The sequence below is a fragment of the Lithobates pipiens genome, unplaced genomic scaffold (assembly GCF_037356315.1).
Source record: "Lithobates pipiens isolate NorthernLeopardFrog02 unplaced genomic scaffold, aLitPip1_a1.2 Scaffold_8, whole genome shotgun sequence".
Lineage (NCBI taxonomy): Eukaryota > Metazoa > Chordata > Amphibia > Anura > Ranidae > Lithobates > Lithobates pipiens.
In genome coordinates, this window is record NW_027507903.1 from 243,960,376 (window position 1) to 243,983,608 (window position 23,233).

The 23,233-nt window shown below is 43.4% G+C and overlaps 1 protein-coding gene across 3 annotated transcripts in view; it reads right to left on the bottom strand.

Annotated features, from left to right (window-relative positions):
* The window catches only part of CPM (carboxypeptidase M), a 109,689-nt gene extending 87,024 nt beyond the window's left edge, over positions 1-22,665 (bottom strand). The window contains exons 1-2 of one of the 3 annotated variants that reach the window (XM_077469121.1): positions 22,443-22,664; positions 17,741-17,900 (exon numbers count right to left, since the gene is read on the bottom strand). In XM_077469121.1, the coding sequence (XP_077325247.1) occupies positions 17,741-17,900; positions 22,443-22,451 (169 nt within the window). In that variant the 5' untranslated portion in view covers positions 22,452-22,664. Of the gene's footprint in view, positions 1-17,740; positions 17,904-22,442 lie in introns of all 3 variants that reach the window. The other 2 variants (XM_077469120.1, XM_077469122.1) reach the window with 2 other exon arrangements.
* Positions 22,666-23,233: the final 568 nt, after the last annotated feature.

Consider the following 23,233-nt stretch of genomic DNA (forward strand, 5'->3'; position numbering starts at 1 on the left):
AGTGCGGTCAGTTTCAGTGCTTTCCTTTTCCAGAAAAAAAAAATAGAACATGTTGCATTTGTGTGCACTGGACTGTAGTGGAAAGCTGTAAATGTTCAAAAATGCACCGGAACGCACCTAAACACATCAAAAATGCACTGGAACACACTTGTCCTTATTTAAGGTTAAAAAAAAAAGGAGGGCGAAACCACACACAAACACACACCAAAAAATGCACTGGAATGCATCAAATACGTGCATGTAGATATAATCAACAAATATGATACTGGATTTGTATTTCCTGTATATATCTGTATTATATATTTAGACTGGGTAAAAGATTCCCAGTAAAGATGGGCAGGGGTTGCGCTGGGGTCATATTTTACCCTTTTCTGAAGAACAAATACATCTTCTTGCATAGCTGATAATACTTTATTCATTAGACCATTTTTAGACCATTAGACCATTTTCGCATAATTTTCTAGCAGCATGTTGAAACAGGAAACAGGATGATGACATGATTTCCACTTGAAAAACAGCTGCAGTTGTGCAAAATCTTCATTCTTTGTATACCACAATATGAGATTCATTAAGCTCATTATTTAACGGGGATTTCATATAGGAGTTAGGGCCGGTTCACACTGCTGCAGTGCGAATTTAGCACGATTTTGATCCGATTGCGTTGCGAATTCTTTATATGTTCTTGCGATTCCACTGCAAATTTTGCAGTCTATGGAGCTGAATTTGCATCGCACTGGGATCAAACTCGGATAGGACCCTTTTCTTAGATTCGCAATGCATTGATGTGAACGGCACTCATCGAAAACAATGTCATTAAAATGACTTGCGAATTTGAGCGATCGCAACGGCTCAAATTCACAATAGAATTTGCAGTAGTGTGAACCAGCCCTTACTCAAATATCCCAACTTCCAAAAACTAATTTCAGGGAGGTGGTGCTCCGCAACCGCACTCCTGCCGCAATGTTGAAAATATTTTTTTTCACAGTGCTTCTGGGGAAGGGGGTATTAGGTTTATAAAGGTTAAAGAACTTTTGTAATAATCTTTTTTGAAGGTACAATTAGAAAAAGATATGCTGGAGGTGAGCAGGAAAACTAATTTTTATTATTTGGTTGGAAAGAGGGTCCAGAAATAAAAGGATCCACAAAATAACAAGTTGGAAGGATTTAGCTATGTATAAGGCTGCATTCACACCTCAGCGCTTCGTTTTCAGGCAGAAAGTCGCATGATTTTACCACGATTTTTACAGCGTTTTTTCCCGCTGTGATTTTGTCACGATTTTGTACAGGTCAAAGGGTCACCAATGTAAAAAGCAGAAAAATGTCTGTAATCTGCTTAAAAAGAAGCTTGTGTACTTTTTGGAGCTTCAGGAGTTTTGCTTCAGGTGACAGAACGCTCAGATGTGAACAGGGGCCAATTGAATGAATGGGATTTTGCTTGTTGGGCGTTTTGGAACTTTTGAGATGAGCGTTTTTTTACGAGCTGAAGGTGTGAATGCAGCCTAATGGAGGTACGAGAAGTTGATGTTTTATTATGGTGGTCTCCAAACTGCTCCCCATTGCTGTTTTTTATCTGGCTCTTGAGGCACTCCGCTGAAAGTCCATCGGGAAGACTGTCGGACCTAGTCTGTCGAAAAGTCCGGTCATGTGTACACGGCATTACTGCCCACAGTCCGGCCCACTAAATTCTGAAAGACAGTAAATGGCCCTTTTGTTTTGAAAGTTTAAAGACTCCTCTTTAGTATAACACATTGATTTTTACACACTTCTACCAGTGATCAGATTTGAATTTAAGGGTTACACTTTACTCACTGCACACAATCTTGGGAGGGATTTTTTTTTTTCCTCATAGGAGGCAATAATATTTTCATTGTTTCCATACCTCAATCCCGATTGCAAGTGTATGTTTGTCAGATACTTGACTATTTTACTCACGACCATTATTGCCATATTCTCAACTCATCCCTTCACTCTTTTTAATTGGTTCTAAAGCCTAAACATTTTTATCTAATTGCATTCCCTGCAGGGAAGGTAAAAAATGTTTAAGGATCTGTATCTCCCCCCACCCCCATACTTACCTGAGTCCTCACTCGATCCAGCACTGTGCCCATCTAGAGCAGTTCTCTCTTCTCTCCCCGGTCTTACAGGTCTTGCTGAGGCTGCCATTGGCTCCTGCTGCTCTGAGACAAATCCTGTGCTGGGGGTACCTAGGGATGCAGGCAGCGTTGCTTGGGATTGACCCCGTGTAAGTGCCCCCATAACAAGCGGTTTGCTATGGGGGCACTTGCAGAAGAGGAGGAGCCAGGAGAGCCGCTGGGGGACCAGAGAATAGGAGGTTTCAGACCACTCTGTGCAATTCCATTGCCCAGAGCAGATTAATATAACATTATGTTTGTTCTTTTAAAAAAAATCCTTCACAATCACTTTAAGATTCTATTGATAGTAAAATAGGCAGGCAAGGAAACAAAAATGCGCTGTACAAAAAATGATTTGCTTTTTCCAAAGCAAAATATATTCTTATCACAAATTAATTGTAAATGGACTCATGCACTGATATCACAATGTACTCATTCCTCTCACTCACTCTTATTCTGTAGCTGACATAAATTCTCAGTTACTCCTAGTCTTCCTTTGTGGAGCTGCATTCTGACTTGGGGGGGAACACTTCTGGAATTAACATGTTTCCCCCAGGCTGGGTAGGTGAAGATGATACTTTTCATGGTTAGAGAACCTGTTACTGCTGCAAAATAGAAAGTGGAACCTTCTCCCTAAAACTGTCAAACAATAAGGCCGCGTACACACGGGCGGACTGTTCGCCCAACCTTGTCCGCTGAACAGTGTTTGGGCGGACAGTCCGCTCGTGTGTGGGCTTTCAGCGGACAGTTTCAGCGGACAGTTGGACGGACAAAGTCTTTCGGAAATTCCGAAAAACTGTCCGCTGAAACTGTGTTTGAGCGAACAGTCCGCCCGTGTGTGGGCCTGTCCGCTGTACTTTCGAAATGAGCGGACTGTTCCCGCTCGGAAAGTCCGCCCATTTCGAGCGCGTGTACAGGTAGGCGGGGCCCGCGAAGGAGACGTCTTCCCCCCAAGTCCACACCAGACCCTTGTCCGAGCACGCTACCCGGCCGGCCAGGAAAGGGGGGCGAGCGAGCGCGCCCCCCCTCCTGAGCCGTACCAGGCCGCGTGCCCTCAACATGGGGGGTGCCTTGGGGAAGGGGGGGCCGCGCGGCCCCCCCACCCCAAAGCACCTTGTCCCCATGTTGATGAGGACAAGGGCCTCTTCCCGACAACCCTGGCCGTTGGTTGTCGGGGTCTGCGGGCGGGGGGCTTATCGGAATCCGGGAGCCCCCTTTAAGAAGGGGGCCCCCGGATACCGGCCCCCCACCCTATGTGAATGAGTATGGGGTACAATGTACCCCTACCCATTCACCTGTGAAATAAAGTACAAAAAAAAACACAACACATGGAAAAAGTATTTTATTGCACAGCTCCGGGGGTCTTCCGTCTTCGGGGGTCTTCTCGCCGGACTCCTCCGCTATGTGTGTGTAGCTCTTTTACTAGCGGAGGAGTCCGGCTTTCTTCCTCCCCGCCGCCGGCCTCTTCTCCCGACTTCGGGGGTCTTGTCCCCCTCTTCGGTTCTTCTGCCGGGCCACCGCGCCTGGTCCGGTGGCCCGGTCTTCTGTCGCCGTCTTCCGTTCTTCTGTCGCCGCCTTCGGTTCTTCTGCCGGGCCACCGCGCCTTCTTGTAGCTCTTTTACAGGCGGTGGCCCGGTCTTCTGTCGCCGCTGTCGTCGTCGTCGCCGCCGCCGCCTTCCGTTCTTGTTCTTCTTCTTCTCCTGGAGATGTTGACTCGACGATCTCTCCGGCCGGAATGCCAGAGCCGCGCTGTGCGGTCACTTATATAGTGACAATGGGGCGGTGTCACATGGTATATGTCACATGGGTTGGTCACATGGTGACCCCGCCCCCTTACGATGTCATAGTCCCCATGTGACATCAACCCATGTGACCAACCCATGTGACATATACCATGTGACACCGCCCCATTGTCACTATATAAGTGGCAGCGGAGCGTGTCCCTGGCATTCCGGCCGGAGAGCTCGTCGAGTCAACATCTCCAGGAGAAGAAGAAGAACAACAAGAAGAAGAACAAGAACGGAAGGCGGCGGCGGCGGCGGCGGCGACGACGACGACGACGACAGCGGCGACAGCGGCGACAGAAGACCGGGCCACCGCCTGTAAAAGAGCTACAAGAAGGCGCGGTGGCCCGGCAGAAGAACCGAAGAGTGGGACAAGACCCCCGAAGTCGGGAGAAGAGGCCGGCGGTGGGGAGGAAGAAAGCCGGACTCCTCCGCTAGTAAAAGAGCTACACACACATAGCGGAGGAGTCCGGCGAGAAGACCCCCGAAGACAGAAGACCCCCGGAGCTGTGCAATAAAATACTTTTTCCATGTGTTGTGTTTTTTTTTGTACTTTATTTCACAGGTGAATGGGTAGGGGTACATTGTACCCCATACTCATTCACATAGGGTGGGGGGCCGGTATCCGGGGGCCCCCTTCTTAAAGGGGGCTCCCGGATTCCGATAAGCCCCCCGCCCGCAGACCCCGACAACCAACGGCCAGGGTTGTCGGGAAGAGGCCCTTGTCCTCATCAACATGGGGACAAGGTGCTTTGGGGTGGGGGGGCCGCGCGGCCCCCCCTTCCCCAAGGCACCCCCCATGTTGAGGGCACGCGGCCTGGTACGGCTCAGGAGGGGGGGCGCGCTCGCTCGCCCCCCTTTCCTGGCCGGCCGGGTAGCGTGCTCGGACAAGGGTCTGGTGTGGACTTGGGGGGAACCCCCACGCCGATTTTTTTCGGCGTTGGGGTTCCCCTTTAAGCCCATTCCAGGCGGCGGAGCCCGCGACGTCTCCTTCGCGGGCCCCGCCTACCTGTACACGCGCTCGAAATGGGCGGATTTGCCTCCTCCTTACGTGGGCGAGTCCGTTCATTTCAAAAGTTGAGCGAACTGTTTGCCCAACCTTGTTCGTCAAACAGTCCGCTCGTGTGTGGGCAAGTCCGCTCATGCAAATTTTGAGCGGACTGTTTGCCGAAACTGTTTGACGAACAAGGTTGGGCAAACAGTCCGCGCGTGTGTACGCGGCCTAACTGTTGGGACCCTCAGGCTCTATCTCCTGCATAAAATATACTATCCAACTGCAAAGGTCTCGTTACACATGAACGCACTGTTCTCACTCGCTTATTTATTCACCTTCGTTGTGTGTAATCTACAGGCAGCAGAGACACCAAAACACAACCAGCTCTACAAACAAAACAGGCCTTTAACCTAATTAGCTTTCCTGTGAGCACAGAGTACAATTTTGTAACACAATGGGTTTGTATATACGCATCGTATATACTATAAATATAATCCTTACATTCACGTGCACAGAAGAAACAGAAGTAACCAGTTACGTCACCAGTTAAGAGGAACTGAAACTCCATACCACATGACATGCAATGTCACTTTGAAGTTCTTTATTTGTGGCTCTGCTTATTTATTTCACACAATGATATAGCAGTGGGACATTTTTTAATTTTTAAAATTTTTACTGATAACGCTAAATCAACTTTTCAAAAGTAAAGTTGTGCTAAATAAGTCTAATATAAATGAAAACAGCGACACTGCAAACATAGAGTCCATAAGTGATGAAAAAAGGGGCACTCCCACGGTGCACTACTAGAAAAGCCTCCACCTTATAAATGTACTGCTTACCAGCTCTTTATGACCTCTCATTATGGAAGGTCTATCCCGCTTGTGGCTATTACACCCAGCCAAGGCCTTTAATTCTCCAGTGGAACCCAGTTGGCAACTGGCGCCCACCACTCAAGGGAAGACCCAATCAGATGAAGTTCTTAAAAAAACAGGGAACTGATTAACCAATCTGTTGTGTAAAATCATCAACAAGAGGTTTTAATATATAAAACAATTGCACTTACAAAAGGTAGTTAAAGAGGAAGTAAACCCTGATGGGTCTACTTCCTCTTTGATTCCCTGCAAAGGTAAAGCATAATGGGCTACTATGCATCGCATAGTAGTCCATTATGTGTCACTTACCTGACACAGGAGCCAGCGAAGTCACCGCTGTCCCCTGTAGTCCGGAGCCTCCATCTTCTTGGTGGGTCTCGCTGCTCCAGCGCTGTCATTCGTCGGAGCCGGGATGACGTCACTCCCGTGCATGCGCACAGGAGCCGCCACTTGCGGCATATCGCCGTTAACTGCGGCGCGCTCAGTGCGCCTGCGCGCCGCTGTCTACGGCGCATGCGCCGCAGACAGCGGTGCCTGTCTTTCGCCAAATATCTCCTAAACCGTGTAGGTTTAGGAGATATTTCTTGGACCTACAGGTAAGCCTTAATCTAGGCTTACCTGTAGCTCAAAGTGGTTTGTAAGGGTTTACAACCACTTTAAATAAATGTGTGAATACACAAGCCAGCTGAGATTTAGCAGCCCATCTTTCCAGGACCTGCGCAAACACGGTGACGTGAGCACGTCGCTTCTCTCTGTCAATCAACTACATCAGTTTCTGTCCACTCGTGCCCATGCACCCACATACTTTTTTTAACAGAGCCTTTAGGAGGCAAGGGGTGTTATCACCTTTGTTTCCCACTACTGCTGTTTCTCATAGATATTATCACATAATTCGTAACACAGCTTCTAGAGGTCTTTATGTTTTCATGCCTCCCTCAACACTGGCTCGAAATTCCTCCACATCCACTAGTCACTCCATAGTGCATCTTCCTAGTGGAGTAAAATAAGGTGATAGCATTTTCTGCTTCTCTTCCCCCAGGAAGATGGACACCACCTTGCACTTACAGTATCCATGGGTTAAGAGGGATGGTTGACTGAGTAGATAACATATAGAAAATATAAAAATTGGGAAAAGAAATAATGCAAGTTCAAGCAAATGTAAGCAAAACTGTATAAGTAAATGCATCTGAAAAGTCTATGAGCTTGTCGGAACTTGAAAAGGTTGTTTTCCACTGTTTTGATTGCGCCTAAGTGAATAGTACAACATTCAGCCAACTAAGCTCAGAAATATTGGCCATAATTAAGCATTTAAAGCTCAAGTTTTTTGTATATTCTTACCTTTTTTAGATGTCTTTAAGACAATCACACGATATGTAGAGTCTTTGGATATCCTCCAGGAGTGGGCTCATTAGTGCAAAGAGTAGTGCTGACACAATGATGTCACAGCCATTCTCTGCGCTGTTTTATGGGAGTGCAGGGTACCATGATGATACCCCAGGAGACTTTGCACTCACAGGATGTCCTCAGTGTCTCCCAGCATCGGTCAATCAAAAACCTGCGAAAATTTATAGCGATAGAAAGGGATTTCTGTGGGGGATAATACCAGAAAGGAGGTGAATATTGCAGCCAAATCATTTTTTTCTTTTAAATTCTTTGTTGGGGGACTTTTTTTTTTTTCAATAAATATATTGCCTGGAGTTGGGATTTAAGCCACGCTAACGTGGCATCATTATCTGTATTACTGTATGTAATTTAAGCATGCTTTAAAGCAGACCCTCAACCTGTAAAGGCGCTTTCATCTTCTTCCACCCCCTCCCATTTTACAATAGTAGGTAGCCCTCCAAGTTCCCAATCCCACAACTAAGCAAGGATGAAGCTCCTCCCAGCTACCTCCTGGGATGTCCATGCAACGCATCCCAGCAGGCAATGTTTTAGTGAGTAGTAAATGCACACTGTGAGATCCAGCACTAGCATGTTATTTTGAACCTACCAAACCGCCCTGCTAGGTCCCAAACACAATAAACCAGAATCGTGTTTCTGCATGCATAGGGATCCATGTTTTTGCAGACATGCTGGATATTTCAAGATGGATATATCACGGACATGGAAACAGAGCAGTGCAAGGATAACTTCAACTGCAAAGTAAGACACTGGGGGACTCCATGTACCAGTAAGTATGTTTTTTTTATTGTTATACAGGGACAAAAATTGCATAGAGGGAATTTAGTTTAACCTAAACATGGCAAAGTCCTCTTAAAGTGATAGTCAGGCTGATTTACTAAAGAAGTTGAGACTCTTCGAACAATAAATTATGTGAATTTTCACTTCAATTTTCCAATTACAGGCAGTTGAAATAAGTAAATGGGAATTAGCTTTTCACATGACTGGATAATTGTGTAAAGATTCTCAATTCCTTTAGTAAATGACCCTACATTGTTCAGCGCATTCTATATTGATATATAGATTCACTCCAGCTGTCCTGCTTATGGTAGCTTGTGGGAGGGGCCTACTAGACCCTGCACATGGGGGTACTGTTCCACGGAGCACGCTCATCAATGCTGTTACTAGATGAAGACTGCACTCATGTGAAAAATCTAACATTACAGCAGTTCACTGGCTTAGAGGTGAGCCTTCACTGTGTGCATTGATTAAAGTTCAGTGTTCTGAAAAGTGCTGTCCCATGTCACTGCACACTGTAACTTTCGAAGATGTTGCATTAGGAGGGATGTTCTGAGCCTGCGCCCACTCCGCCAATCCAGCATACCTCTGTTACCTCACGCCAAGTAACAGAATGGGGTAATGCCAAGCACATCACTGTACCTCATCACCAGGCCATAGATCTCCATAACGCGGTTTTGGATCTGGTTTCTATTGGATACAAACAGCTAGGTAGGGAGCCACAACACTGACCTTCTTGCTACTGGAGGACTTGTCACCTTACCAGGTACCACACTTAACGACTGGTTGCTTTGTGTCGTGAATTTGCACTTGGTTACTCTTAGCAACTACACTCCCTCTCCTTATCTTGCCAAATTAACCCTGTTGTAATGCTGTTGTTACATACCCCTTTGTGCTTTATAGACCCTGGATCTTTAGATACGCCAGAACCAACATGCACTACTTTTAATAACCAGATTTAGAACAGTAAATGTAACTTTACTGGTGAAACTTCAAAATTACAGTCCAATATGAACAATGTCCCATTCCTAGTCCCAACTACATGGGCGTAGCATAAGGGGTTTCGGGGGTCACAATCGCAACCCCGCCACTAGCTCCAGGGGGGCCCTGCAGTCTCTCTGTCATATTACCATATCCTCTACAAAATCCAGCTCCAATCTACCCTAGGGCCCCACAGCCACGCTCCAGTACTGGGCTTCTACTTTGCCTTCCACAGTCCACACCCCTCTGTTCCCATTGGCTGGGGAGAAGCTGTGAGCCATTTCCTGAATAGAGAGGAGCACAAGGTGAGAACAGCCCAGGATGGGGAAGTGTCTGTGCTGTGTGCTGGCAACAGGAAGTGTATAAAAAACCATATGTATCACAGGGTGACACTGCGAACACACCTATATTAATGTACCAACATCCCGATATGGATTGCAAAAGAAAAAACTAATATTGAATGGACTTTGTAAGGCACATAAGTACGCTATCTAAAAAATAGTAGAAATATTTTATTACTTAGTTGTCACAAACATATATTAAACAGTCATATGTAATCGCTGGATGATAAAAATAGTAGTCTAAGGTTAACGCTTTGATTAAGTGTCTGGACGACAATATCGCCGCCTAAATTGCGATCTAGGACAAAGGACAAATAAAAATAGTCTAAACATGATAGACAACCAGCAACATTAAAGTAGCACACAGTCAGACTAAGCTGAAAAATTGTAGTGTTCAAGGATAGAAATGTTTTACCTCTCATGGGAGAGCAAAGACAACTGCCGTGACCAATTCCTTCCGCATAAGTAACAGCGCTATACCTACGGTGTGTTAACAATGACGCCAGGTGCTTGAATCAAAAACTAAGCAAGCTGAAAAATATTTACATACAGCCTTTTCTAACCCTACGGTAAGGTTATGTGCTATAACATATATCTGGACCAGCCTTTTTTATGCTGCGATAATATTTATCATATATTTTATATACAATCTTTCTCTGGAAAATGTATCTACAGGGATATTGATAATTTTATTTTTATTTATTTATCTACATATATCTAAGTATTTGCCAATTATTGGCTTTTTATATGGATGCACCACTTATATATGTTTAACCCTCTATATACTGCTTGGTAGCTTAATGTTATTTTCAGTGTTGGTTGCACTGTATCTGCATGTGTATCTGCTTACGGACTTCCATTCTCCCACTTTGCTCCTTACTTTCTGGTGGTCCTCTCGGAGATGTGTCCCTTTTGCTCTTCCGTCTTTTCTCAGAGACGGGTCCTGGCGGTATAGCACTCTCTAGGCATCAGCATAGGTCATATGTGATAGACACCCAGGTTGTGTTTTCTTTTCTGTTTCTCTTTTAAAATGATTAATTATGTATTAAAATTATTATTATGTGTTTTTTGATTTGTATATGTACATATATTTTTTATTATAAACCACTCCTGAAGAAGCACTAATTGACCGCGGAACACGTCGAGCCATTCTTCTAATTAAAAACCTGGACCCACACGCCTGACTGAATTTTTGGGGGATTTTGAATACTTTCCTGCTAGCGGATACCAAATCAATGGCTTTGTATTATTGATTGTTGTACTACATGTTATATTATAAGCCTTATTGGACAATATTAATGATCAGGCAGTATGGGTTACAGTAATACCATTCTTTATGCAAATAATTGTTGTACTATATACATGTGACTGTTTAATATATGTTTGTGACAACTAAGTAATAAAATATTTCTACTATTTTTTAGACAGAGTACTTATGTGCCTTACAAAGTCCATTCAACATGGAATGGTAACCGAGCTCAGCGAGACAAGAGGAGGAGAGTGCCGTCCTGTAGCCACGATAGGACCGATGTCACTGGTGAGGTATGACACCGCTCAGTGTCTCCTAGTCACCAGCTGGGATTCTCTGTACCCCCCCACCTAGGAATGTCTACTTACCCCAAATCCCTGACAACTAGGGAAAAGAAGCACACCTCCGGGAGATGACCTTCCCCCAACACCTGCCAACACTGACAGAGAAACCTTCAGAAATTGCTAAAACAAATCTCTTAACAACTCCTCGGGGGCACCTGAAGGGCTGTAGGCTCCAGAGATTGTGTCACATGACTTTGCCCTCTCAGATCTAAGTTGCCCCCTGACCATCGCCTCACCCAGCATGCTATGCCCAGTTGCTGAGCTCCTTTCCTATTACAGCACTCTACACTGCTCCTCCTCCACAGGGCTGAAATCACTTTCCTTTACAACACAGCCAGTTAGCCATGATCTGCACAGGGTGTATCTGCCTACTGCAACTACACTGCTGTTCCGACCAGAGAATTTCACATGTCAGAAGGCCAATATAAAAGCCAGATACACCCTGTGAAGACTAACAGACTGTGTGTAAAGGAATGTGATTTGAGCCCTGTGTAGTGTGTATACAGTGCTGGGATGGGAAAGGAGCTCTGCCAAGTGACCTGACAGGGGTCCCTGTCCTCTGATTCTCCAGCAGTGAAACCTGTCCTCTGATTCTCCAGCGGTAATCCCTGTCCTCTGATGTAAGGCGGAACTCAAAACTCTTAAGCCATTTTGAGTATCTTGGCGTGCGGTGGATGTATCTGCACGCACATTGGAAGTAGTGGGGGGGGCGGGGCAGGTTAACTTTTGCATCGGGGCCCACAAGCTTCAAGCTACGCCTCTGCCCAACTAAATTAGTTGTGGCTGCCCAGGCATACCTCCATGAGGTGATAGCCCATCATGGTTTACTCTATGACTTGGATGTCTTCTGAAAAGCACTGCAAGATGTACTAGTCCCAATACCACAAACCACGAACAAGAACAGAACTATCCAAAGACCCTGGACCTCAGCCTTCCCCCTTTTTATTGCACAGATGGGCTGGCTAGGACTAAAAAACCCTGGAACTGAATTCACATAACTTAACCCTTTTTCCCCAGCCTGGGCCAGCTGCTAACATACAGAACTAACTTACAGAACTAACATTGGCACAACCTGCTTACAGGTTGGTGTCTGATTCATCTTGACAATTTAGATGACTTAACCTCTGTGGCTTTTTTGGATCCACACCACGTACGGAGGAACCTTGCATGCTGAGGTGTATCAGCCATTGCTGATTATTACTATGTATATTCCCAGCCCGACAGGGAGAAAAGCAGCCACCTGTGATTGCATGCTCAGGTAAGTACAACCACTAAACACCAATGCTGGGGTTATTATTGCTGCCACTGGCACCAATGATGTGACCGTTTTTACTCCCATTTACTCTTCAGTGTTCTCCTATCTTGTCTAAAACATAGCAAAGCAAAAATAGAAAAACTACAAGTCATGCATCATGAAGCAACACCCACTTGTTTGGCCATGCCTACTGTTTGGCCACGTCCACAAGTCTGCATTTTATTTTCCTAAAAGCTTCAAGGTGCTCCTCCCAATTAGTTTTAGATGATGGCAACTATGGTATTACTGCTTATAAGAATATATCGGTATGTAGCAGACCAAGCCCCAAGTGCCTGCAGAGCCTTGTGGTACGTAACTTTATTTACTACTTGCGCAATGGAATCTGAGCAAAAATAATCTTATGATTAATAATGAAATTCATTTTGATGTATCGCCCTGGGTGTCAGATGAGATGTGCTAAATATGGTACTGGTTATACACCTGGGTAACAAAGAAGGTGGCAGTGAGAAGTAGGATGGAAAAAGCATACATAGCTCAAAGTTTAATTTCAAAAGACAATGCAGCCAGTAAAATAAATATGCAAACTACAAACCAGAGTTCAGTTTACCAAATTCATTGATTTGATAGGTAAATTCTGAATACCTGATATTCATAAGTAAACATTGCACATTGCCTGTCTCCTGGCTAAATATGGCAGATACAAGCAAACAATAAATGATAAAGGGCCAAGCACATTTACGCATTACAGCCAATCAGATCTTACCTTTCAGCAGTTTACATTAGACAGAACAATCAAAAATATCAGGTGATGGTATATGGTGGACAGGGTGGATTTGTTTTAAATCACTAGTAAAAAGGCTTGATTTAAATCAACTTGATTTAAATTGTTATTTTTAAAGACCAACTGTCGTCTCTGTCCCACAGCAGCTCCTCCTCTGACCTGCTGTCGACTCACTGACAGTCCAATTCACTTTAATGGGACGGATGGTGATGCAGCAGTAACACAACAAGGTGAGGGATGTGGCGGCAGCAGGTGAGTGGATGCCCGCTAACAGGCTCTGCCATGATGGATCTGAAATGACAGGTACTCTTTAAATGTAATGAGTTTACCAAAAATTTAAATATTGCAAAATATACAGCCTCATGCTGCATAACTAAGCTCCGTTTCATGCTGAATAAACTAAATTATTAATGTATCTTAAAGAGGAACTGCTGTCTGCTCACATAATTTGTAATAAAAACATCTTTGCCATTCTGAAGCTTCCCACCAACCACTTTGCATATTATTGTATATATACTGTGATTCTGTACTTGCCAAATATGCAGTAGAAATCTCCCTCCACTGGGTCTGACTGCATCCATTTTAACTGTGGGCAGCTGAAGCTGCTGCCTGTTCACTTCCTAGATTTACACAGAGGCACACCTCCAGCTCTGCAGCTCTCATTGGTTCTCTTATGACTCACCCCCCCCCCCTTCCTTCCTTCCTTCCTTCCTTCCTTCCTTCCTTCCTGGCAAACTCCCACAAGAGTGAGAGAGAAAGCACTGCATGATGTCATAAGCCTAGGCTTTTTATCAGACAAGAAACAAGAAGTGGTCTCTAGAAGGTATTAACTGGCAGAAAAAAAAAAGTTTTACTATCCAAAGTTAAAACAACAAGATCGGAAGATTTAATATATAGAAAGAAAAAAATTACTGAAGTTCTGCTTTAAATAGAAAACTATCTTTAGATAGATTTTTACTCCAAAATCATCTTATTAAAATAAATTTGATAAAAATCAAAAAAATCTGAGTTAAATTTTTAAAAAATCTATTTTTTTTACTTTAAAAAAAAACATTCATTTTTATCCACCCTGGTTGTGGACGGCAGCAAATTCAATATTATTCCTTGACTTTTCTAAAGATCAGCACCAGGCAGCAATTAAAGTGGATGTAAACCCGAACTTTTTTTTTTTTTTTTTTGATGTCATAATGTAGAGAATAAGATTTCTTATCATTTGAGCCCAGTCTTGCCACAAAGAGTAATTCCAACTCTGAGCAATCCTCTTTTATTGTTCAGTGAGATAAATCTTGACAAACAGAGGAAAACTTTGTCAAATCCTCCCCCTTGCTGTGAGTCATGGGCGTCCGCAGGTAGGGGCAAGGGGGGTCAAGTGCCCCCCCCTGGAAACACGGATCAGATCTCAAATTCAGCATAGTTCCATCACTATTGGGGTGACACCATCAAGGTTCTGTCAAGCCCCCCTATCAGTGTAATGTGACTGCGGGCTCTTTTCCCTGCTCAGTCCAGCAGAGAACTCGGCGGCGATGTGACAGGAGAAAGGCGAGCTGCGGGCTGTCAGGTAGTCCCTAAGATTGGCGGCCCCATTTTCCACAGGGAGGAGGCTACAGCTCGATCAAGGGAGAGATTCAGAGACTGCAGCCTGGAAAAAAGCTGAGGTAGAGAGTGCTACAGGACAAAGAATGAGGAGTGTGTTGGGCAGAAGCCAGAGAGAGCCACACTGCCCTACGCCACCAGAGAGCCATGCTGTCCAGCGCCACCAGAGAGTGGCACGCTGCCCAGCACCGCCAGAGAGAGAAAGACTGAGCCACTGCCAGGGTACAGACATGCTACACTATTGACCAGAGTCGCCCCCAAGGAACCCAGAGTGAGCGATCGTCCAGCCGGAGGGATCACTGCTGTAGTTTCACTGGGTCTGGTAAGAGGGCCTGTCGGCCATTATCCATTACTTATCCTAGGGACTGTACTATGTCTGCAGTCTCTGACCGTGATAATGTGATAATGACATTGTCGAAAAGGGTCGGCGCATGGGTGACCCTAAAATTATGCCCCCCCCCTGAAAAAAGTTCTGCGGACGCCAATGCTGTGAGTGACAGGTGATTTACATATTGTGCACTAGCCTAAGAGACATTTTTTTAATTCCCTCCCACTCCTTTCTTCTGCTGCTCTGCCAGGATTGGATGTTCCACACCTCAGCATGATTGGGCATGCTGAAGTCATGTGGTTACTTTCCTGTCTTTTCACTGGAAGTTGGAGATCATAGTAGAAGTTCAGTGTAAGAAATACATAGGAGAAAATGCATATTGACAAGAGGAGTGTAGAGGTGGGTGGGGAGTCTACTGACATCACGACTCCACCCACCGAGCTCCAGACAACAGACCCACCCACAGAATCTGCAATTTTTCGGGTCTCATAACAGAGGGGAGACATTTGATAGGTAAAGATACATGCAGGAGGCATGTATATCTTTATAGATAACCCCTATTGCAGTAGTTTAGAAAGGATGACATTGGGTTTACATCCACTTTAAGTGGAATTTACCCCATTTAGTTTAAAGTGGTTCTAAAGTATGAGAAGTATGTTTTTTGTTTTGTTTGCAGGTTTATACTTACCTAGGTGGATGCAGCATTAGTCTGATGCTGCATCTTTCTCCCAGCGCCTCTACACTGAGAACCAATCGATGGAACATCGCCGATGGCTCCGTTCTCACAGCTCCCCTAGCAGAGATCTGCTGACTGTCAATCAGCAGCTGGAGCACTGAGCTGTGGAGGGGTGGGGAGCGGATGTCTCAGGCTCTCAGAGGCTCGCTGAGAGGCTGAGATGGGTGTCAGCCCAGGCACCTGATGGATCCAGACTTTGTTGTTGTGATGATGCGGGACTGATATCCGTTACGTCAGCGAAGAGCGGACTTCAGACTGCTCTCTGCTGAAAACGGGTCACAGGAGCGCAAAACTAATTTCACTTCTGTGAGCCATAGGAGAAGCCCAGCCAAACAAGCACAGGCTGGACTTCTCCTTTTAAGGCAAAAAAATTCCCAGTAATATTATTGCCCCCTCGCCCTCCTACTATATTATTACTAGTACTCACTCAATCCAATGCTTTTTCCATTGGTACCGGTTCTTTCCCCTCTTCCTGTTCTCATAGGCTTTGCCGATGCAGTGAGAGCCACTGGCTCCTACTGCTGTCAATCAAATCCTGTGAGGAGGGAGAGGAGGGGTGGGGTCAAGCCATGCTATGTGTGTCAATGGATGCACACAGCCCAGTCGAGTGGGGGCCCACAGGTGAGCAACCAAAGCGACTTTCTATGAGGGCGCATCGAGAAAAAGAAGCCTAGAGCGCTGGCAGGGGACCCCAAAAGAGGAGGTTTGGGGCCACTCTGTACGATACTATTGCACCTAGCAGGTAAGTATAACATGTTTTTTATTTAAAAAAATTGCGCCTTTACAACTGCTTTAATGTTTGTGTAAAGCGGAGAAGGGGTAGAGCCTCTGTTAGCTTCCAATTTCTTTAAGGTTCTCAGTTAGGGTGATTCCCCCTCGCTTACAGTCCTTATGACACTCAGGGTACTCCTGTAACCTGAACTCCCCCTTTGTAATCTTCGGAGTTAATTTTCAATATAGAGACCCTTAAAATATATGAAATAAAAGCTGAAAAATTTGTCTATAGTCTACTTTACACTATCACCTCAGATCACTATCAGATTTGCAGAAACAGCTTGCTATGATCACCAATATAGAAAGGAGAGCAGAAAAACCCTGATGTGCCCCTAGACCAGTGATTCTCAACTAGGGTTCCTCCAGAGTTTGCTAGGGGTTCATTCAGCATTGGGCAATTTGTGCCTCTCAGATAAGTTCCCACTGACACCATTGATCTTTTTAGCTATCTATAAGGAGGTAATTCTTCCCAATGACCACAAGTGTAAGGACCATTCCTCTTACTGACCTTCACTCTAATGTATCATGAGTTGTAGATTTCTAATTTTTAGCAGAAGTTGCTCAAGACCGGAGAACTATTTCATTGGTTCCTCTGTGTTGAAAAGGTTGAGAAAGGCTGCCCTGGACAGTAAACATATGCTGACCATAGAACTAAACGACCCCAAAGATCAAAGCAGACAGCACTATGGGGCCTACATGTGAGAAATTGTCTACAAATTAATTTGGAAATTAGTACTAAATAAAGTACTGCTCTCTATTATCTGCAATTTAGAACACACCCACTTACAGTGTACGTGCGTCAGAGAAAGAAAAATGCAATTCAGCAGCTTAAGCCATACCTAACTGTGTTTATAACTATGACGTCTATAATTAAGAAGTGACTCAATTAGAAATGATTTGCATGACTATGGGAAATTACTTTCCATACCTAAGCACCTTTTATATAATAAAAGAGTTAAACGCTACATTTCAAGCTCAAATTTGTGTAAATTGACATTAATATTTGCAACAGGCAGATGCAACATTGAATGGATGAGTACACCCAAAACAGATGCCAGTTTTTGTCAGATGGCACACTACAATGTAGCTCTAACTTAAAAGTTTCGTAGATTTTCCTGGGACTTTGGTTGGGAGCTCTGTATACCAACCACAAAAATGAAAACAGGCTGCCCATTTGGATTCTTATTTATTGGGAAAAGTGGGAGATGAGTTGGAAATCTGGAAATATTAATATGAAGATATCACTGCTAAATTTCTCAAGAGATAAAAGAAGCCAGTTGGCAATTCAGTCCACCAGACACCACCTGCCCACTTTTAGGTGGACTGACCCTTTAAATTCCAAAGCAAAACATCTCGGTACAAAAATTATTAGAAAAAGTTTAACATTACTGAAATTACCTTGCACAGATTTCCCAATGCTGTGGAGATAAGTTATACTTGGATATTTTGAATTGAAGTCTTTTAATATGCTTTCCACTTGTTGAGTGTGGTGATAGGTAAAATCCAGGCTTTGCTCAGAAAGGGCAAGAAAACCCAGGCACGCAACGGTCATCAGCAACTGCTTTATAGAGAAATTAGGATGTATAAGCAAATATAGTTTTCACGTATACTACATGTACATATTTTGAATGTGCTTATCAAACAGGGAGTATCAGTTTTATGAGAAAACAAAAGATTTTGACATAATAACCTGTCCCTACACGACTGACGTTACCTGATCAGCAGAACAGTGTATGGACATTGGATACCAATGAAAAGTTGTACTAAGTAAGCCCAACCATTCATTTTTCACAATTCTATATTCTTAGCAATCTGAAATAATTAGAACCCAATTTCACCTAAAACTTTTATTGAAGGTTTAGGAAACCTTGCATACGGGGTTCAGAACATTTGTCCACCTTTTAGGGTTCATGTTTACAGACATTTTACAGTTATTTATATGGCTAGCGTAAATTTCCAGGCAGTTTTACAGCATGCCAGGAGAATGTATATACTTATTTGATTTTTTTTCAAGCAGCCAGTTGTCTGACAAAAAATAAAACACCAATTCATCTATAACCAGCTTTACATGTAAGGTTTTCCAAAGAAATGTCTCTAATCGGTTCAAAGGGTGGTCTTTGAAGAACAGAGTTCATAAGGTTGAGATCCCTATCATGATGGATACTGTCTTAGTGAGGGTTTAAGTTGAACAGCCCCACCTGTTAGTGGACCAGTATTTACCAGAGATAGACACCAGTGAGGTGAGAGCTAAGACCTTCAAAAGTGTTCTGACTGTGGGGGCCCAAAAACCTGACCCTCCTCAGGGAAAAATCATCTGAGCATTCCACAACGGGGATACAAGAAAAGGGCACGAGGTTAGACACAAAGACCAGCATTTCAAGAAGTAGCTAGTGCTAAAGGACACTGAGGAGTCTGGTCCTTGTTAGGGTAGGGAACCAGACAGGGTGCAGGGTACCCAGGAAGGCCTCAGAATTACCACTGCTTTGTGCAGTAGCACAAGAAGGGCAGTGATGGGCAACTAAAGGAATTGTCAGGCACAAGGGGATAGCCTGTGAGCTGAAAGGGCTAAAGAGCTAAATGGGGTGCCTGAGCACCCAAACGCAGTGAGGAAAACTACCCAAGAACCTGCCCTGATAGACAGACCCCCACTTGAAAAGCTGAGATGTACCTTCTTGCAGAAGACTTTTCAGTTGGGTTAGCCGATCTTTGACTCCCACAGGCCCACAGATCCCAACCCCCCACCCTATGTGATTGAGTATGGTGTACATTGTACCCCTACCCATTCACCTAAAAAGACAGTGGAGAGAGGAGAACTGGCAGTGGAAGAAGACATCAGCAGATGGAGAAGAACCAGAGAATGAAGACATCGCCGGAGGGAGAAGAAATCGGAAGGAGGAGAGACACCGGAGCTGCTTTAATAAATTATTTGTCAAAAACCTGTGTGCTGTTTTTATTTTTTACACTTTTTTTTTAGGGGAATGGGTAGGGGTACTATGTACCCCATCCTCTTTCAAATAGGGTGGGGGGCTGGGATCTGGGGTACCCTTGTTAAAGGTGACAGTCAGCAGCTCTCTGCTTAGGGAGCTCTGGGAACCGAGCGCTCAGTGGTGTTTGATAGCTCGGTTCTCAGTGCTAGAGGCACCAGGGGACAGAAGCAGCACTGGACCGATGCTTGGAGAGGGCAACTGCCCTTTGCAAAGTGAACAGTCTTTTAGCCTTTAGTAAATCAACCCTATTGGGTTCAGAACACAGTGATTACTGCTAGCAACTATAATAGCCACTAGCAATAATCGCATGCAAAATCTGACAAGCTGATCAATCAATCAACTTGGGAACATTCAGCCTGCCCATACATGGTTTGAATCTTGGCCAGTTTAGAAGGGATTCAAAACGTCTATGGCCAGCTTACTCTCTCCTAAACTACAATTGGCTTTAGATATGTATTAAGTACATAAGATAGGGACATTTGATTACAAATAAGGAATTCTGTATAAAGAATAAAAAGCCAAGCTGAAAGAGAAGACTAAGGGATTTCATATAGTACACACTCCATCAGCATAAAGAGAGAGCTGAATAACAAACAGGATTAACAGAAGTATGCCTTTAAACACAACCATAAAGTGTCTAACATCCTGGCCAAACACATAACAATACAATTGTTTCACATATTAATTGTTTTAACAACAGAATGGTATTTTTCAGGAAATCAAAGAGCTAAATGTATGGACTGATCAATAAATAAATGATCACTTCATTTTCATGTGAAAAGAAAAAGACAGTCATGGTAGAAAATCTAACTGAATTCGACCAAACAGATAATCAAATGTAACAATTGTTTTCAAGGGAAATATTGTTTAAAATGACAGAATACACAATCAGCTAATCAATTATTGTTATGTGTATAGTCAGTGCTAGACCAAGAATCTTTTGCTATCCATGTGAAAACTACATTATTTAGAGTAGCTGTACAATAAATATATTATTCATGGGACAGCTTTTATTGTTATGTGTTTGGCCATTATGTTGCTACATATGTAAAATATGAATTATTTTAGATGTCAAATAAATACATAAAATATAACATAAGATATTAATAAAGTATTCTGATTTAGCGCAAAGTACAGTAACTGGTAGCAGCCTTTTAGAGCTCATTCAGATCATTCTTCTAATGCCGCGTACACACGACCGGACTTTCCGGCAGAAAAGGTCAGACGGAATCATTCCATCGGCTATTACGATGATGTGTGGGCTTCAACTGACTTTTTTCTTCAAAAATTCCAACAGACCTAGAAATAGAACATGTTACAAATCTGTCCGACGGAATCAATTTCTATCGGTAAAACCGTTTATCTGTATGCTGGTCCGGACCAAATACGATGCAAGGGCAGCTATTGGATACTGGCTATTGAACTTCCTTTTCTAGTCCCGTCATACGTCATCATGTTCAAAAGGAACGGACTTTGGTGTGATCGTGGGTAGGCAAGTCTGTTTGGTCGGAAGTCCGTCGGGAAGACCGTTTGACCTTTTCTGCCGGAAAGTTTGGTCATGTGTACGCGGCATAAGAGCAATTGATAGGCAGTGGAGAGACAATAGAATGCCTTCTCTGCTTTAACATCCTGAACTCTGCACTAGCGTGCTACAATGCATGTGGTTGCGGAACGCTTGCAGAGCGGCCCCATTTACTTGAACGGGTCGCAAAGCGACAGGGGGTATAATTTTTTCCACGCCCATGATCCTTTGCATCATGTGTACATGCTCTGCTACTGCCTCTGCAGCTAAAGGGGGTGGCTGTTGAAGTGGAGGGGGCAGTAAAAACATGGCAAGAACAAGATCTTAGTTAACTAACTTTTCAGTAAACAGAGATCTGTCAGTTTCTATCATAATGGCGACTACATAAGCTTCTATAAATGATGGATTCATTTTCTAACCTCTTCTGATAGAAATAATTCTAAATCTATAGTCAGCAACCCATTTGATCACACATGGGGAGGTGATATTTAATCAGTAGTTACCTCGAAACTTGTGATCAGAAATGATTTATCACAAGTCTGTTTCCACCATGTAATCTCATAATCCGATTAATCAAAAGATGATCATATTCCTGAACAAAGTATCTCAGTGCTGCCGATTGATACAAAATGATTGATGATTTTCCACCCTGGCCGATCAACTAAAAATTGGGAGATTATGGCTTTGATTGTTTGCCGCTTTGATTCTTTTTGATCGTAATACACATGAATTGGATATGTGTGACAACCATTAGACATACAGGAGAGAAATAGGAAATTACATGACTTATTAAAACCCCCCAAAAAAACATTAAAAGGTATTCTATCCAAGACACCATCAGGAAACTACACATCATATATATGATTATTATTATTATTATTATACAGGATTTATGTAGCACCAACAGTTAGCGCTTTACAGCATGCGGGCAGACAGTACAATTCTATACAGGAGGAACCAGAGGGCTTGCGAGATATATATTATCGTATATACTGTACAATATGATATGTAAAAATATATATTATATATCTATAAATATAGACATATAATATATATATATATATATATATATATATATTTTATACATTGCATCTGCATTTTTTCCACTGAAGACTTCTAAATAAATTTTGGCCCTGCTCGATATATATTATCATATATACTGTATAATATGATATATAAAATATATATTATATATATATATATATATATATATATATATATATTACATCTGCACTTTTTACACTGAACACTTCTAAATAAATTTTGGCCCTGCTTGATATATTATCATATATATATATATATATATATATATATATATATATGTAATACATCTGCATTTTTTCCACTGAAGACGTCTAAATAGATGTTGAAATACATAAATAGCTACATTTTCCTAAGCAATGTTTATGTTAGGACACATGGGAAGTCAGAAAAGATTCTTCTAGAGATCTTGTAGACATTCTATATACACATGTACTTTTGTCCAGCCATGTAAAAGGTAATGAAGGAAGAAATGACAGTGTAGAAGGAAAACAAAGTGTTTCCTAGAGAGTTAGGAGAGATCAATGTCCAGCAGTGAGGTGATGATTACCCAGTTCATGATCCTGAGCAGACAGCGATCCTCTCCCACAACTTGGTGTCGGTGATCCCAGGCTCACACACACACTGCACTGCTTTACTCCCCTCTGCTCAACTTATGTGCCACCCCTCGCCTGACACTCTTCTCGGAACCCTAAGGGGGCGCCACCTAGTGACAGTTGTACAGCTTGCCGCGACAAGTCTGCCCCACTCCTCTGGCAGCAGATACAAGAGGCTATTGTGAGGCGGGCGGGCTGGGGGTGGATCTCCTCATAGCTTACTGTCATGTAATGTATGCCTGGACTTGTAGAGGAGGAGAGGAGGCGTTCATGCATGTTGATGGAAAGGCATGTACATTGTCTAATCAGTGCTGTCCACCTCCTATCTCCTCTGTACACGGCTCCAGGACTGGAGACATTGGATGAAGACACTTACCTGTCTGCAGTCACCCACATCAGCTTCATATTTGGAGACATTGGGCTTGATTTACTAAAGGCAAATATGCTTTTCACTTTAGAAGGAAATTTGCTGACTTCCATCATCCAATCACATGCAAGCAAAAGTATATTATTTTTATGTTCCTTGAACGTGATTGGGTATTCTTTGCACCACGTTCACTAAGATAATAAAAAATTCCCTTACAAAGTGAATTTCCTATTTTCTCTTATTAATGGTAGTAAACTCTATTTCAAAACGGAGTTCCACACGTTTTTTCATTTATTAACCACTTGCTGCCCACCATATAGCAGAATGACGTTAGCAAAGTGGTTGTGATATCCTGACTGGACGTCATATGACGTGCCC